The 17,862-nt window shown below is 35.8% G+C and overlaps 1 protein-coding gene and 1 pseudogene across 5 annotated transcripts in view; one reads left to right on the top strand and one right to left on the bottom strand.

Annotated features, from left to right (window-relative positions):
* LOC148884697 (mediator of RNA polymerase II transcription subunit 13-like) overlaps positions 1-4,853 on the top strand; it is a 91,810-nt gene extending 86,957 nt beyond the window's left edge. For all 4 annotated transcript variants that reach the window (XM_089019880.1, XM_089019882.1, XM_089019881.1 and 1 more), the window contains exons 29-31: positions 1,125-1,289; positions 1,507-1,616; positions 3,209-4,853. In XM_089019880.1, coding sequence (XP_088876006.1) covers positions 1,125-1,289; positions 1,507-1,616; positions 3,209-3,341 — 408 coding nt within the window. In that variant the 3' untranslated portion in view covers positions 3,342-4,853. The remainder of the gene's footprint in view (positions 1-1,124; positions 1,290-1,506; positions 1,617-3,208) is intronic.
* LOC148884696 (uncharacterized) overlaps positions 1,484-17,862 on the bottom strand; it is a 234,484-nt pseudogene continuing 218,105 nt past the window's right edge. Inside the window, exons 11-12 of the transcript XR_016118338.1 lie at positions 3,353-3,427; positions 1,484-1,548 (exon numbers count right to left, since the gene is read on the bottom strand). The product of XR_016118338.1 is annotated as an uncharacterized LOC148884696 (transcript). The remainder of the gene's footprint in view (positions 1,549-3,352; positions 3,428-17,862) is intronic.

The raw sequence follows: 17,862 nt of genomic DNA, 5'->3' as shown, positions 1-17,862 counted from the left end.
ACACACACACACACACACACACACACACACACACACACACACACACACACACACACACACACACACATACTCACACAGATTTTATTCTTTATATTTATGCCATGTTTGTTCACCATTTTTTTTGCCGCACACCTAAAATGCAATAATAATAATAAAATAATAATAATAGTAACAATAATAATAATAACAATAATAATTGGATTAATAACAGTAATAATAGTAATAACAGTAACAATAATAATAATGATAATAATAACAATAATAATAATAATAACAATAATAATTGGATTAAGAACAGTAATAATAGTAATAACAGTAACAATAATAATAATGATAATAATAATAATAATAACAATAATAATTGTATTAATAACAGTAATAATAAAAATAATAATGGTAATAATAATAACAATGGTGATAATAATAATACTACTACTAATAATTGTAATAATACTCACAATAATAATAATAATAATAATACATTTCATTTCTAAGCGCCTTTCAAGGTCAACTCTCAAGGTCACTTCACAGTCACAGGATAAGTTTTTCTGTGGGTGAGCAGCGGCAGCCACACGCGCCAGCGTTCACTCGACCAGGAATCCGTCAAATAAATAGAAAGCTCGATATCTATCTAATACATAGCTAATAGATAGCTAGTCAGATAGCCAGCCAGCTAATAGATAGCGAGGTAGATAGCTAATAGCTAGCTAGCTAGCATATGAGCGAAATTGATAACAACGGCAGTTTAAGACAAGAAAAAAAAAACACTACAAATGAAATCATATGACAGCAAGAGTGTCTCAAATAATGTATAATATATAAATATGTAAAAGTTCTCTAAATATAAGGCACATCACATTATAAGGCGCTATAGTAGAAACTTGGCGTATGCACTAACTTCTTCTACTGGGGGAAATGGAGTCAGTTGCTGCTAACTAATATGTTTAACTTTAACTGTACTTAGACTGTCAATCATCATCGTCCCCACCCTTTTTTTTTGTGGGCGGGGAGGGTGCGCCGTTAAATTAAAAAACAAAATAAATGAAAAATAAAGACCTCCCGAATGAATTGTTGACCAAAAGTATATGATGATGATCACTAATTGAATTTCCTGTTCTCCGCAGAGCCAAGGCGAGCGTTTACTCTCCAGAGACAATCCGCCGGAAGAGCTGAAGCAGCAGCCGCTGGCTTTGGGCTACTACGTCTCCACGGCGCAAGCCGGCGGACTTCCGCACTGGTTTTGGGCTTCCTGCCCTCAAGCTGAGAACCAATGTCCTCTTTTCCTCAAGGTCTTTTGACACTTTCTTTCCCCCTCATTTTAAAAAATACTTTTATACTTTTACTAATAGTAAAATTCTGGAATCGAACCAGCCACCGTGACCGATAATCAATATTATTGATAGAAAAATCAAATTTTGTTCAGCCTCACGTGATCTTACGCAACTTGCAGTCGGCTAAACAGGAAGTAGCGTGACGCGGCGCTGCCATCCCGTTGCTTCTCCGCAGGCTTCGCTCCACCACCACATCTCCATCGTCCAGTCCGATGAGCTGCTGGCAGACAAGACAAAGAGGACCCCTCACCCGCTCGACTCCAAAACCACCTCAGATGTGCTCCGGTAAATATACAACACATGTCGGCAAATTGGAATTTCAAAAAAAAAAAAAAAAGTTTACATTTGATCTCTAAATTACAAAATAAAAGTTGGGATTTGATATGTAAATTACAAAATAAAAGTTGAAGATTGATATCTAAATTACAAAACAAAAGTTGAAATTTCATATCTAAATTTCAAAACAATAGTTGTATCTTCATAAAATAGCAAAACAAAAATTAGAATTTGATATGTATATTTCAAAAAAAAGTTGAAAATTGATATATAATTACAAAATAAAAGTTAAATAAAAGTTGGGATTTGATGTCTAAATTTCAAAACAAAAGTTGAACTTTGATATCTTAATTTCAAAACAAAAGTTGGAATGTGATATCGAAATTTCAAAACAAAAGCTGAAATTTGATATCTAAATTTCAAAACAAGAGTTGTAGCTTGATATCTAAATAGCAAAACAAAAATTAGAATTTGATTTGTATATTTCAAAAAAAGTTGAAAATTGATATATAATTACAAAATAAAAGTTAAATAAAAGTTGGGATTTGATGTCTAAATTTCAAAACAAAAGTTGAACTTTGATATCTTAATTTCAAAACAAAAGTTGGAATGTGATATCTAAATTTCAAAACAAAAGCTGAAATTTGATATCTAAATTTCAAAACAATAGTTGTAGCTTGATATCTAAATAGCAAAACAAAAATTAGAATTTGATTTGTATATTTCAAAAAAAGTTGAAAATTGATATATAATTACAAAATAAAAGTTAAATAAAAGTTGGGATTTGATGTCTAAATTTCAAAACAAAAGTTGAACTTTGATATCTTAATTTCAAAACAAAAGTTGGAATGTGATATCTAAATTTCAAAACAAAAGCTGAAATTTGATGTCTAAATTTCAAAACAAAAGTTCAAATTTGATATTTAAATTAAAATATAAAAGTTGGCATTTGATATGTAAATTGCAAAACAAAAATTGGGATTTGATATGTAAATTTAAAAAAACGTTGAAAATTGATATCTATATTTCAAAACAAAAGTTGAAATTGGATATCTAAATTACAAAATAAAAGTTGGGATTTGATATGTAAATCGCAAAACAAAGGGTTGGGATTTGATATGTAAATTACAAAATAAAAGTTGAAAATTGAAATGTAAATTTCAATACCAAAGTTGTGGTTTGATATCTAAATTTCAAAACAAAAGTTGAAATTGGATATCTAAATTTCAAAACAAAAGTTGAAACTTGATATCTAAATTACAAAATAAAAGTTGGGATTTGATATGTAAATCGCAAAACAAAGGGTTGGGATTTGATATGTAAATTACACAATAAAAGTTGAAAATTGAAATGTAAATTTCAAAACCAAAGTTGTGGTTTGATATCTAAATTTCAAAACAAAAGTTTTAGTTTGATATCTAAATAGCAAAACAAAAATTGGAATTTGAGATCTAAATCTCAAAACAAAGCTATTTTCAATCCAGCTTTACATTTCTGTCACACCCTCACACGATATCATGTCATTTCCATTTATTTTTTTTACCACAAACTTCATGTTATTAATATTTCTCTGATTTTTTTTTTTTTTTCCCCCAATGCAGATTTGTATTGGAGCAATATAATGCACTCTCCTGGCTGACGTGCACACCTGCCACCCAGGACCGCCAATCTTGCCTGCCCGTCCACTTGGCCGTACTGGTTCAAATGTACAATGCCATCCTTAACATGCTCTAGCCGTTACGCACCTCCTCTTCCGCAGCTCCGGACCTCCTCAGATCACCCCCGCCGGCCCCCCATTTTGCAACTCCTCGTCTCGGGGCCTGGAATGTAAATGAAAAAGTGACAAAATGGAGGGAAAAAAAACAAAATGGCACTCATGGAGCGAAACAACGGTTCTCGTCTGACCCAAGTGGCATTTTTTGGGGAACCAAAGGGTAATATTGTACAACCAGCAAATTTGCATGCCAACACACACACACACACACACACACACACACATGAACATACGTGGCATTGTTGCGTCGTTTTTAATTTTTTACAACAACAAAAAAAGCGCTGTTGAAACATTATTTTTTTTTTTGGGGGGGGGGGGGGCGTTTTGCAAGCGGCACTTTTTTTCTTCACCTTTCAAAGGGTTGTAGATAAGCAATGGCGGTACTAAAAAAAAAAAGATGCAGACAGGCCAGGTGTGTTCATAATGTTTGCAAAGAATTTAAAAGTTATTTTGTCATATTTAAAATGAAACAAAAAAAGGGGGGAGGAAAAGCCTTTTTGGTTGCCAAATGTTAATTTTTTTTGGGTTCTGAAATGAACGTTGTCAATTTAATGCAATATTTATACAAATTATATCATGTCATAGAATTTGATATCTATACGTATATACTTAACATATATATATATATATATATATATATATATGACCTCATCCAAACAGGCACTTATTGAAAATAAAGGGTGATAGATACAGAATGAACATTAAAAACAAAAAAAAAAGGACCAAAAAAAAAAAATCTATATATCATTCTGTTGGGGCAATTCGCTATATGATTCGCCATCTTTACTAATCTTTTTTTGCATCATTTTGTTTTTCTTGTTATTCGGGTTCCTGCTGATTTTTAACCATCCCACTTGAAACACCCGGAAGAGCCATGATGAACCAGAGGTAACGATCATTTCTTAACTCATCACTTCCTTTTCCATTTTATTTAATGGCTTTCAATTAAAAAAAAATAGAAATAAATATGCAGGAGATATCAATCCTTGAACGAGGCAATCGAATCAAAATATTAAAGGACACTTTTATATGATTTCAAAAATGATGTCAAATATAAACCACGACAAAGGCCCCGCCCCCTTCACTTTATTTACTATTTGTTACAATCGGAGCATGTTTGTATGATACACCATTCAGCTGTGTGTTTTTTTAAACGCTGTACATTTCAAGCTGTTGTTTTTATTTTATGACAATATTTTTTTTTTGCTGTGAGCTTTTATACATATATCTATAAATATATACGGTGAAAAAAAAAGTCATTTACTTCCAGCCCAAAAAAAAAAAAAAAAAAAACATGGAAATTGCCAAGCGAGTGTTCACAAAATTGTACAGACAAATGCAAGTTTGCAAAAAAATACAACTTTGTTACGTCGGTCATCAATTTGAATATGGAACAGATCCACACTAAGTGGGAGATATCTGTTACTTTTACACTATTTTTTAAAGTAAATTATTAAAAGACTTCCAAGTGAGGACGCGTTTACTCGTGCTCTTTCTCTCTCTTGCATTGTTTACTAGTGATGTGTCATTCGCGAACGAGCCGGGTCTTCTCTCTGAAGTGTACAAAGAGAGCCAGAAATAGGAGACGACTTTTTTTTTTTTTGTCCTCTATTCCCCGCCCCCAGTCTTCGGTTAAATCCGTACGTGATTTGTCGGTGGGGGGAGGGAGGTTTAGACAGGTGGACAAATGTTATTTTGTCCACATTATGTTGTTATTATTCAATTATGCTATTTTTTTTACTCATTGGTATGATAGGATTATTAATATGAAAACCAAATTAGTGACAGCGAGTCAGACCAGACCCTCGATATAACCGGACTATCGATATATCCGATCCTGCGGCATGTAAATTTTCTCCTTGCGTTCATAGAAATAGTATCGTAATAAGCAGTACTATCGATATAACCGATATCGATATAACGAGACTTTACTGTATATATATGGCTGGCTATTTAGCTGACTATTTGCTGTCTGGCTAGCTATTTTCTATCTAGCTAGCTACCAGGCGAGCTATTTATTATTATTTATTTTCTAGCTGGCTATATATTGGCTATCTAGTTAGCTATTGGCTAGCTATTAGCTATATATTAGCTGGCTTTCTGTCTATTTGGGTTGCTTTCCGGGTTGAGTTGAGCGCTGGCGCGTGTGACTGCCGCTGCTCACCCACAGAAAAATGTATCCTGTGACTGTAAAGTGACCTTGAGAGTTTTGAAAGGTGCTTAGAAATGAAATGGATTGTTATTATTATTATAATATCATATATTACATACAGTACAAAGGCAGAGAAACAATTCAGGCTAGTAGAAAGTGAACGCTGAGCTTCTATTAAATATAATCTTCGGCATCCGCATGATTTTTCTTATCATATTTTTATGAGTTTATGATTTGCTTTGTTAAAACTTAATTTGTGGCCAAAACTCACTTGAACATTAATGCCCCCTCTGCCCCCTCGCAATGTGCCAACAGGGCATTTCTATATATAAAAAAAAAAAAAAAAACATCCCTCTTCATTTGCGACTAACTCAATGAGCGCTGAAGAGGTTGAAGCCGCCACCATCGAGGTCATATGAATTGACTACGGGGTGAAAAGTACATTTGAAAGAGTCCGGAGGTGGGCAGGAGAAAGCAAACAAAAAGTCACTTTGTGGAACCAGCTTAGAAAGCAGAAAAAGAAGAGAGAAAAAAAACAACAACAACAAAACCCGCCGTGAGTGGTTGAAGAGTAAAAGCCAGTGAAGGGTCACTTTGTGGAGCCGCCTGACTAATGGCCGCAGCCACTCGAGGAAGCGACTTCTTAATTGACCGCATTGTGTTGGCTGCAGATGGCATATTAGACCACGGCCATTCAACTAGCACGTTAACTCGGACGCAGCCAAATGGCACGTGGGCAGGACCAGGAGAGAAGGTCAAGCGTCGACCGAGGCATTAACGACGCTAACTCGAGGTCGCTGGCATTGAAAGTACACAATGTGAAAATTGAGTGCACTTTACTATAGGCGCCATTGTTTTTCTGTGGGTGAGCAGCGGCAGCCACACACGCCAGCATTCACTCAACCCGAAAGTAAAGATTGAAAGCTAGCTAGCTAATAGATAGCCAATAGATAAACAGCTAGACAACTAGCTATATAACTAATAGATAGCCAGCCAGATAGCTAGCCCGCCAGTTAGCTAATAGGTATCAAATAGATAGCTAATTCAACCCCCCCAATGCTTAATAATCTAAGCGTGTGTAATTGAATAATAAGTCGACTAATTAATCAATAAACACGGTCTCAAGGTCACTTTAGTCACAGTCTCAGTTTTTCCGTGGGTGAGCAGCGGTAGCCACACGCGCCAGCGTTCACTCAACGCTATTCTTTGTTCTGAACTTCAAGACCAAGTGAGTGAACCCCCCGCCCCCCTCGTTGGATACACTGCTGTCTGTCTGGTGTCTGTCAAGGCAATCGGAGGTGATGTGGGGCTTTTTAGGGGCGGGGGGGGGGTCCCCATACGACGTGGCGGGGGCCTCTCGCGTTGCCGGGGTCGGGAAGGGTTCGAGGCTGTGGGTGGCGCAAGGTCGGTCATAGGCGGCCATGTTACAAGGTGCGAGAGGTCAGGGGTGAAGGGTCGCAGAACTGAAGGCTTTCATGTTGGTTGATCTCAACATGGGAGGGCGGGCGGGGGGCATGGGGGGATCAATAAGAGACCTCTTTTTCTTAGTTTCATGCAGTCGATTGTAACGTCGCTACTTTTGGCTTTGACCTGAGACATTTGACCTGGTCTTGACCTCTCCGTATCCATGACATATTATTAGAACTATGTTTATCTTTTAATTTTAATGCATCATTATAATAAATCATACATTATGTACATGATGATACAAAATTCTACTTCATCGCCAAAGGACTTAATAGACTCAGAGCCTATTAGCTATCTAGCTAGCTGTTAGCTGGCCTTAGCGTGCTATCCTCCGTAGCTATTGTTCCAAACAACTGAATGCGTCCTGAGGTGATTGGGGGGGGGGGGGTTATTTTCAACAAAATGATTTTTTTGTTGTTGTCTCGCTGTTGTATTGCGAAAACAGTCGCGTGTTCTGTTAATCATTCATATCTTTGTTGCCGCTCAAATATCGCAATCAGCTTTGGCCACAAAAATTCAAAGCTAAGTCCCTATTCTTGTGCGGATATCGCTTTGTTATTTTATTTTTAAACAGTGAACGGATGTGACAGCTGTTTTTCATAATCTCCCACATATGAGACTAATCTCATTCATGACATATTAATGCGTTAAATCAACTCTTCGCCGATGGCTTTATGATCAACCATTGTGCGCGTAATGATTCCCCCAAAACGACACAGTAAAACACTTGCGCAACACAATCGGCACTCGAGTTGTTTTCATGGAGAGGCGACCAGCCTCCGCTACCACCACCCCCACCACCCCACTCAGCCCCGAGGAGGAGGCCTATCAACGCCTCTGAGATGTAAAACGCGGCTTCTCCGCCATCAACTCTTTCATTGTGAGATGAATGAGTTGACCTAATTATGGAGAGCAAATATGTTGGAGGCAGCTGTCAAGCGTCACCCACCTGTGACTCAAACCTCGATGCACCGATGGAGGGCCGAGGGTGATTAGACACTCATGTCAATGTGTGTTTGTCGCCTAGCAACCACTGTGTTTTTTTGTTCCCACTTCACTGGAACCTTTTATTCGTCAATCCAGATGGTGGTTGGAGCTAATTATTTTATTTAATCATGAGACACACAAAGAAGGAATTTTTATTTTGGCTTAAATTGTGTGTTTATGTAATAGGAAAATATCATCTTGGCTTGCATGAGATGAACTGATATATTTTTAAATTGTGCAGTTATTAAATATTATATAAAAATAAATATTGTTTGAGCTAAAAACGGCTTACTATACATGGTCGTTTTTTTTTTTTTTTTTTTTTTTTTTTTTTTTTAGCTAAAAACGTCTTACTATACAGGGTCGTTTTTTTGGATTAAAAACGCCTTACTATACATGGTCGTTTTTTTTGTTGTTTTTTTTTTTTTTTAGCTAAAAACGTCTTACTATACAGGGTCGTTTTTTTGGATTAAAAACGCCTTACTATACATGGTCGTTTTTTTGGGCTAAAAAGGCCTTTTTTGGGTGTTTTTGACCAAAAACGAAAAAAAAAAAACGACCATGTATAGTAAGGCGTTTTTAATCCAAAAAACGACCATGTATAGTAAGGCATTTTGTAGCTAAAAAAAACGTAAGGCGTTTTTATGCAAAAAAAAACCCGACCATGTGTAGTAAGGCGTTTTTAGCCGGAAAAAAACACCTTGTATAGTAAGGCATTTTAGCTCAAACAAACAACCATGTATAGTAAGGCGTTTTTAATCCCAAAAAAAAAAACGACCATGTATAGTAAGGCGTTTTTAAGCCCAAAAAACGACCATGTATACGAAGGCGTTTTTAGCCGAAAAAAACGACCATGTGTAGTAAGGCGTTTTAAGCCCAAAAAAACGACCATGTATACTAAGGCGTTTTTAAGCCCAAAAACGACCATGTATACTAAGGCGTTTTTAGCTGAAAAAACGACCATGTATAGTAAGGCATTTTTAGCTCAAAAAAACGACCATGTATAGTAAGGCGTTTTTAGCCGAAAAAAACGACCATGTATACTAAGGCGTTTTTAGCTGAAAAAACGACCATGTATAGTAAGGCCTTTTTAGCTCAAACAAACGACCATGTATACTAAGGCGTTTTTAAGCCCAAAAACGACCATGTATACTAAGGCGTTTTTAGCTGAAAAAACGACCATGTATAGTAAGGCATTTTTAGCTCAAAAAAACGACCATGTATAGTAAGGCGTTTTTAGCCGAAAAAAACGACCATGTATACTAAGGCGTTTTAAGCCCAAAAAACGACCATGTATAGTAAGGCGTTTTTAAGCCCAAAAAAACGACCATGTATACTAAGGCGTTTTTAGCTGAAAAAACGACCATGTATAGTAAGGCGTTTTTAGCCCAAAAAAAACGACCATGTATAGTAAGGCATTTTTAGCTAAAAAAAAACCGACCATGTATAGTAAGGCATTTTTAGCCGAAAAAAACGACCATGTATACTAAGGCATTTTTAGCTCAAAAAAACGACCATGTATAGTAAGGCGTTTTTAGCCGAAAAAACGACCATGTATAGTAAGGCGTTTTAAGCCCAAAAAAACGACCATGTATAGTAAGGCGTTTTTAAGCCCAAAAAACGACCATGTATACTAAGGTGTTTTTAGCTGAAAAAACGACCATGTATAGTAAGGCGTTTTTAGCCCAAAAAAAACGACCATGTATAGTAAGGCATTTTTAGCTAAAAAAAAACGACCATGTATAGTAAGGCGTTGTTAGCCGAAAAAACGACCATGTATAGTAAGGCGTTTTTAGCCGAAAAAACGACCATGTATAGTAAGGCATTTTTAGCACAAAAAAACGACCATGTATAGTTTGGGCGTTTTTAGCCCCAAAAAACAACCATGTATAGTAAGGCATTTTTAGCTAAAAAAAAATGACCATGTATAGGAAGACGTTTTTAGCGGAAAAAAACGACCATGTATAGTAAGGCGTTTTTACCCCAAAAAACGACCATGTATAGTAAGGCATTTTTAAGCCAAAAAAACAACCATGTATAGTAAGGCGTTTTTAAGCCCAAAAACGACCATGTATACTAAGGCGTTTTTAGCTGAAAAAACGACCATGTATAGTAAGGCATTTTTAGCTCAAAAAAACGACCATGTATAGTAAGGCGTTTTTAGCCGAAAAAAACGACCATGTATACTAAGGCGTTTTAAGCCCAAAAAACGACCATGTATAGTAAGGCGTTTTTAAGCCCAAAAAAACGACCATGTATACTAAGGCGTTTTTAGCTGAAAAAACGACCATGTATAGTAAGGCGTTTTTAGCCCAAAAAAAACGACCATGTATAGTAAGGCATTTTTAGCTAAAAAAAAACCGACCATGTATAGTAAGGCATTTTTAGCCGAAAAAAACGACCATGTATACTAAGGCATTTTTAGCTCAAAAAAACGACCATGTATAGTAAGGCGTTTTTAGCCGAAAAAACGACCATGTATAGTAAGGCGTTTTAAGCCCAAAAAAACGACCATGTATAGTAAGGCGTTTTTAAGCCCAAAAAACGACCATGTATACTAAGGTGTTTTTAGCTGAAAAAACGACCATGTATAGTAAGGCGTTTTTAGCCCAAAAAAAACGACCATGTATAGTAAGGCATTTTTAGCTAAAAAAAAACGACCATGTATAGTAAGGCGTTGTTAGCCGAAAAAACGACCATGTATAGTAAGGCGTTTTTAGCCGAAAAAACGACCATGTATAGTAAGGCATTTTTAGCACAAAAAAACGACCATGTATAGTTTGGGCGTTTTTAGCCCCAAAAAACAACCATGTATAGTAAGGCATTTTTAGCTAAAAAAAAATGACCATGTATAGGAAGACGTTTTTAGCGGAAAAAAACGACCATGTATAGTAAGGCGTTTTTACCCCAAAAAACGACCATGTATAGTAAGGCATTTTTAAGCCAAAAAAACAACCATGTATAGTAAGGCGTTTTTAAGCCAAAAAAACGACCATGTATAGTAAGGCATTTTTAGCTAAAAAAAAAAAACGACCATGTATAGTAAGGCGTTTTTAGCCGAAAAAATGACCATGTATAGTAAGGCCTTTTTAGCGCAAAAAAAACGACCATGTATAGTAAGGCGTTTTTAGCCCAAAAAACAACCATGTATAGTAAGGCATTTTTAGCTAAAAAAAACGACCATGTATAGTAAGACGTTTTTAGCCGAAAAAACGACCATGTATAGTAAGGCGTTTTTAGCCCAAAAAAAACGACCATGTATAGTAAGGCGTTTTTACCCCAAAAAACGACCATGTATAGTAAGGCATTTTTAGCCCAAAAAAACGACCATGTATAGTAAGACGTTTTTAGCCGAAAAAACGACCATGTATAGTAAGGCGTTTTTAGCCCAAAAAAACGACCATGTATAGTAAGGCGTTTTTACCCCAAAAAACGACCATGTATAGTAAGGCATTTTTAAGCTAAAAAAACGACCATGTATAGTAAGGCGTTTTTAAGCCAAAAAAACGACCATGTATAGTAAGGCGTTTTTAGCCCAAAAAAAACGACCATGTATAGTAAGGCATTTTTAGCTAAAAAAAAACGACCATGTATAGTAAGGCGTTTTTATCCCAAAAAAAACGACCATGTATAGTAAGGCGTTTTTAGCCGAAAAAAATGACCATGTATAGTAAGGCGTTTTTAGCCGAAAAAAACGACCATGTATAGTAAGGCATTTTTAGCTAAAAAAAAAACGACCATGTATAGTAAGGCGTTTTTAGCCCAAAAAAAAACGACCATGTATAGTAAGGCGTTTTTAGCTAAAAAAAAACGACCATGTATAGTAAGGCATTTTTAGCTAAAAAAAAACGACGTTGTATAGTAAGGCGTTTTTAGCCCAAAAAAAAACGACCATGTATAGTAAGGCGTTTTTAGCCCGAAAAAAACGACCATGTATAGTAAGGCGTTTTTAGCCGTAAAAAACGACCATGTATAGTAAGGCGTTTTTAAGCCCAAAAAATGACCATGAATAGTAAGTCGTTTTTAGCCCAAAAAACGACCATGTATACTAAGGCGTTTTTAGCTGAAAAAACGACCATGTATAGTAAGGCCTTTTTAGCGCAAAAAACGACCATGTATAGTAAGGCATTTTTAAGCCAAAAAAACGACCATGTATAGTAAGGCGTTTTTAGCCCAAAAAAACGACCATGTATAGTAAGGCGTTTTTAGCTCAAAAAAACGACCATGTATAGTAAGACGTTTTTAGCCCAAAAAAACGACCTTACTATACATGGTCGTTTTTTGGCTTAAAAATGCCTTACTATACATGGTCGTTTTTTTGCGCTAAAAACGCCTTAGTATACATGGTCGTTTTTTGGTCTTCAAAACGCCTTACTATACATGGTCGTTTTTTCGGCTATAAACGCCTTACTATACATGGTCATTTTTTTGAGCTAAAAATGCCTTACTATACATGGTCGTTTTTTTGAGCTAAAAATGCCTTACTATACATGGTCGTTTTTTCGGCTATAAACGCCTTACTATACATGGTCGTTTTTTCGGCTAAAAACGCCTTACTATACATGGTCGTTTTTTTGAGCTAAAAATGCCTTACTATACATGGTCATTTTTTGCGCTAAAAATGCCTTAGTATACATGGTCGTTTTTTGGGCTTAAAAACGCCTTACCATACATGGTCGTTTTTTTGAGCTAAAAATGCCTCACTATACATGGTCGTTTTTTGGGCTTAAAAACGGCTTACTATACATGGTCGTTTTTTTGGCTTAAAAATGCCTTACTATACATGGTCGTTTTTTCAGCTAAAAACGCCTTAGTATACATGGTCGTTTTTTGGGCTTAAAAACGGCTTACATGGTCGTTTTTTTGGCTTAAAAATGCCTTACTATACATGGTCGTTTTTTCAGCTAAAAACGCCTTAGTATACATGGTCGTTTTTTTCGGCTAAAAACGCCTTACTATACATGGTCGTTTTTTTTAGCTAAAAATGCCTTACTATACATGGTCGTTTTTTCAGCTAAAAATGCCTTACTATACATGGTCGTTTTTTCAGCTAAAAACGCCTTAGTATACATGGTCGTTTTTTTCGGCTAAAAACGCCTTACTATACATGGTCGTTTTTTTGAGCTAAAAATGCCTTACTATACATGGTCGTTTTTTTCGGCTAAAAACGCCTTACTATACATGGTCGTTTTTTCGGCTAAAAAATGGTCGTTTTTTTTGCGCTAAAAATGCCTTACTATACATGGTCGTTTTTTCGGCTAAAAACGCCTTACTATACATGGTCGTTTTTTTGGCTTAAAATGCCTTACTATACATAGTCGTTTTTTCGGCTATAAACGCCTTACTATACATGGTCGTTTGTTTGAGCTAAAAAGGCCTTACTATACATGGTCGTTTTTTCAGCTAAAAACGCCTTAGTATACATGGTCGTTTTTTTCGGCTAAAAACGCCTTACTATACATGGTCGTTTTTTTGAGCTAAAAATGCCTTACTATACATGGTCGTTTTTTCAGCTAAAAATGCCTTACTATACATGGTCGTTTTTTCAGCTAAAAACGCCTTAGTATACATGGTCGTTTTTTTCGGCTAAAAACGCCTTACTATACATGGTCGTTTTTTTGAGCTAAAAATGCCTTACTATACATGGTCGTTTTTTTCGGCTAAAAACGCCTTACTATACATGGTCGTTTTTTCGGCTAAAAAATGGTCGTTTTTTTTGCGCTAAAAATGCCTTACTATACATGGTCGTTTTTTCGGCTAAAAACGCCTTACTATACATGGTCGTTTTTTTGGCTTAAAATGCCTTACTATACATAGTCGTTTTTTCGGCTATAAACGCCTTACTATACATGGTCGTTTGTTTGAGCTAAAAAGGCCTTACTATACATGGTCGTTTTTTCAGCTAAAAACGCCTTAGTATACATGGTCGTTTTTTTCGGCTAAAAACGCCTTACTATACATGGTCGTTTTTTTGAGCTAAAAATGCCTTACTATACATGGTCGTTTTTTCAGCTAAAAACGCCTTACTATACATGGTCGTTTTTTCGGCTAAAAACGCCTTAGTATACATGGTCGTTTTTTGGGCTTAAAATGCCTTAGTATACATGGTCGTTTTTTTGGCTTAAAATGCCTTACTATACATGGTCGTTTTTTCGGCTATAAACGCCTTACTATACATGGTCGTTTTTTCGGCTAAAAACGCCTTAGTATACATGGTCGTTTTTTGGGCTAAAAAGGCCTTACTATACATGGTCGTTTTTTCAGCTAAAAACGCCTTAGTATACATGGTCGTTTTTTGGGCTTAAAAACGCCTTACCATACATGGTCGTTTTTTTGAGCTAAAAATGCCTTACTATACATGGTCGTTTTTTTGAGCTAAAAATGCCTTACTATACATGGTCGTTTTTTTTTCAGCTAAAAACGCCTTAGTATACATGGTCGTTTTTTGGGCTTAAAAACGGCTTACTATACATGGTCGTTTTTTTGGCTTAAAAATGCCTTACTATACATGGTCGTTTTTTCAGCTAAAAACGCCTTAGTATACATGGTCGTTTTTTTCGGCTAAAAACGCCTTACTATACGTGGTCGTTTTTTTGAGCTAAAAATGCCTTAGTATACATGGTCGTTTTTTTCGGCTAAAAACGCCTTATTATACATGGTCGTTTTTTTGAGCTAAAAATGCCTTAGTATACATGGTCGTTTTTTTGAGCTAAAAATGCCTTAGTATACATGGTCGTTTTTTTCGGCTAAAAACGCCTTACTATACATGGTCGTTTTTTTGAGCTAAAAATGCCTTACTATACATGGTCGTTTTTTCAGCTAAAAACGCCTTACTATACATGGTCGTTTTTTCGGCTAAAAACGCCTTACTATACATGGTCGTTTTTTTGAGCTAAAAATGCCTTAGTATACATGGTCGTTTTTTTGAGCGAAAAACGCCTTAGTATACATGGTCGTTTTTTGGGCTTAAAATGCCTTAGTAGACATGGTCGTTTTTTTCGGCTAAAAACGCCTTACTATACATGGTCGTTTTTTTGAGCTAAAAATGCCTTAGTATACATGGTCGTTTTTTTGAGCTAAAAATGCCTTAGTATACATGGTCGTTTTTTTTTCGGCTAAAAACGCCTTACTATACATGGTCGTTTTTTTGAGCTAAAAATGCCTTACTATACATGGTGGTTTTTTCGGCTAAAAACGCCTTAGTATACATGGTCGTTTTTTGGGCTTAAAATGCCTTACTATACATGGTCGTTTTTTTGAGCTAAAAATGCCTTAGTATACATGGTCGTTTTTTTGAGCTAAAAATGCCTTAGTATACATGGTCGTTTTTTTCGGCTAAAAACGCCTTAGTATACATGGTCGTTTTTTGGGCTTAAAATGCCTTACTATACATGGTCGTTTTTTTGAGCTAAAAATGCCTTAGTATACATGGTCGTTTTTTTCGGCTAAAAACGCCTTAGTATACATGGTCGTTTTTTGGGCTTAAAATGCCTTACTATACATGGTCGTTTTTTTGAGCTAAAAATGCCTTACTATACATGGTCGTTTTTTCAGCTAAAAACGCCTTACTATACATGGGCGTTTTTTCGGCTAAAAACGCCTTACTATACATGGTCGTTTTTTTGAGCTAAAAATGCCTTACTATACATGGTCGTTTTTTTGGCTTAAAACGCCTTACTATACATGGTCGTTTTTTTGAGCTAAAAATGCCTTACTATACATGGTCGTTTTTTCGGCTAAAAACGCCTTACTATACATGGTCGTTTTTTTGAGCTAAAAATGCCTTACTATACATGGTCGTTTTTTTGGGCTAAAAACGCCTTACTATACATGGTCGTTTTTTTGGCTTAAAAATGCCTTACTATACATGGTCGTTTTTTTGGCTTAAAACGCCTTACTATACATGGTCGTTTTTTTTGGCTAAAAACGCCTTACTATACATGGTCGTTTTTTTGGCTTAAAAATGCCTTACTATACGTGGTCGTTTTTTGCGCTAAAAAGGCCTTACTATACATGGTGGTTTTTTTGGCTTAAAAATGCCTTACTATACATGGTCGTTTTTTCAGCTAAAAACGCCTTAGTATACATGGTCGTTTTTTTCGGCTAAAAACGCCTTACTATACATGGTCGTTTTTTCGGCTATAAACGCCTTACTATACATGGTTGTTTTTTTGAGCTAAAAATGCCTTACTATACATGGTCGTTTTTTTGAGCTAAAAATGCCTTACTATACATGGTCGTTTTTTCAGCTAAAAACGCCTTACTATACATGGTCGTTTTTTCGGCTAAAAACGCCTTACTATACATGGTCGTTTTTTTGAGCTAAAAATGCCTTATTATACATGGTCGTTTTTTTGGCTTAAAACGCCTTAGTATACAAGGTCGTTTTTTTCGGCTAAAAACGCCTTACTATACATGGTCGTTTTTTTGAGCTAAAAATGCCTTACTATACATGGTCGTTTTTTCGGCTAAAAACGCCTTACTATACATGGTCGTTTTTTTGAGCTAAAAATGCCTTACTATACATGGTCGTTTTTTTGGCTTAAAACGCCTTACTATACATGGTCGTTTTTTTTGGCTAAAAACGCCTTACTATACATGGTCGTTTTTTTGGCTTAAAAATGCCTTACTATACATGGTCGTTTTTTGCGCTAAAAATGCCTTACTATACATAGTCGTTTTTTTGGGCTAAAAACGCCTTACTATACATGGTCGTTTTTTTGGCTTAAAATGCCTTACTATACATGGTCGTTTTTTTTTAGCTAAAAATGCCTTACTATACATGGTCGTTTTTTTCAGCTAAAAACGCCTTAGTATACATGGTCGTTTTTTGGGCTTAAAAACGGCTTACTATACATGGTCGTTTTTTCGGCTAAAAACGCCTTACTATACATGGTCGTTTTTTTCGGCTAAAAACGCCTTACTATACATGGTCGTTTTTTTGAGCTAAAAATGCCTTACTATACATGGTCGTTTTTTGCGCTAAAAATGCCTTACTATACATAGTCGTTTTTTTGGGCTAAAAACGCCTTACTATACATGGTCGTTTTTTTGGCTTAAAATGCCTTACTATACATGGTCGTTTTTTTGAGCTAAAAATGCCTTACTATACATGGTCGTTTTTTTGGCTTAAAACGCCTTACTATACATGGTCGTTTTTTTTGGCTAAAAACGCCTTACTATACATGGTCGTTTTTTTGGCTTAAAAATGCCTTACTATACGTGGTCGTTTTTTGCGCTAAAAAGGCCTTACTATACATGGTGGTTTTTTTGGCTTAAAAATGCCTTACTATACATGGTCGTTTTTTCAGCTAAAAACGCCTTAGTATACATGGTCGTTTTTTTCGGCTAAAAACGCCTTACTGTACATGGTCGTTTTTTCGGCTATAAACGCCTTACTATACATGGTTGTTTTTTTGAGCTAAAAATGCCTTACTATACATGGTCGTTTTTTTGAGCTAAAAATGCCTTACTATACATGGTCGTTTTTTCAGCTAAAAACGCCTTACTATACATGGTCGTTTTTTCGGCTAAAAACGCCTTACTATACATGGTCGTTTTTTTGAGCTAAAAATGCCTTATTATACATGGTCGTTTTTTTGGCTTAAAACGCCTTAGTATACATGGTCGTTTTTTTCGGCTAAAAACGCCTTACTATACATGGTCGTTTTTTTGAGCTAAAAATGCCTTACTATACATGGTCGTTTTTTCGGCTAAAAACGCCTTACTATACATGGTCGTTTTTTTGAGCTAAAAATGCCTTACTATACATGGTCGTTTTTTTGGCTTAAAACGCCTTACTATACATGGTCGTTTTTTTTGGCTAAAAACGCCTTACTATACATGGTCGTTTTTTTGGCTTAAAAATGCCTTAC

The sequence above is a fragment of the Hippocampus bargibanti genome, linkage group LG18 (genome assembly GCF_051943395.1).
Source record: "Hippocampus bargibanti isolate YZ-2025 linkage group LG18, ASM5194339v1, whole genome shotgun sequence".
NCBI lineage: Eukaryota > Metazoa > Chordata > Actinopteri > Syngnathiformes > Syngnathidae > Hippocampus > Hippocampus bargibanti.
The sequence above is the reverse complement of the archived record's forward strand: the minus strand, read 5'-3'. Positions and strand labels throughout refer to the sequence as shown.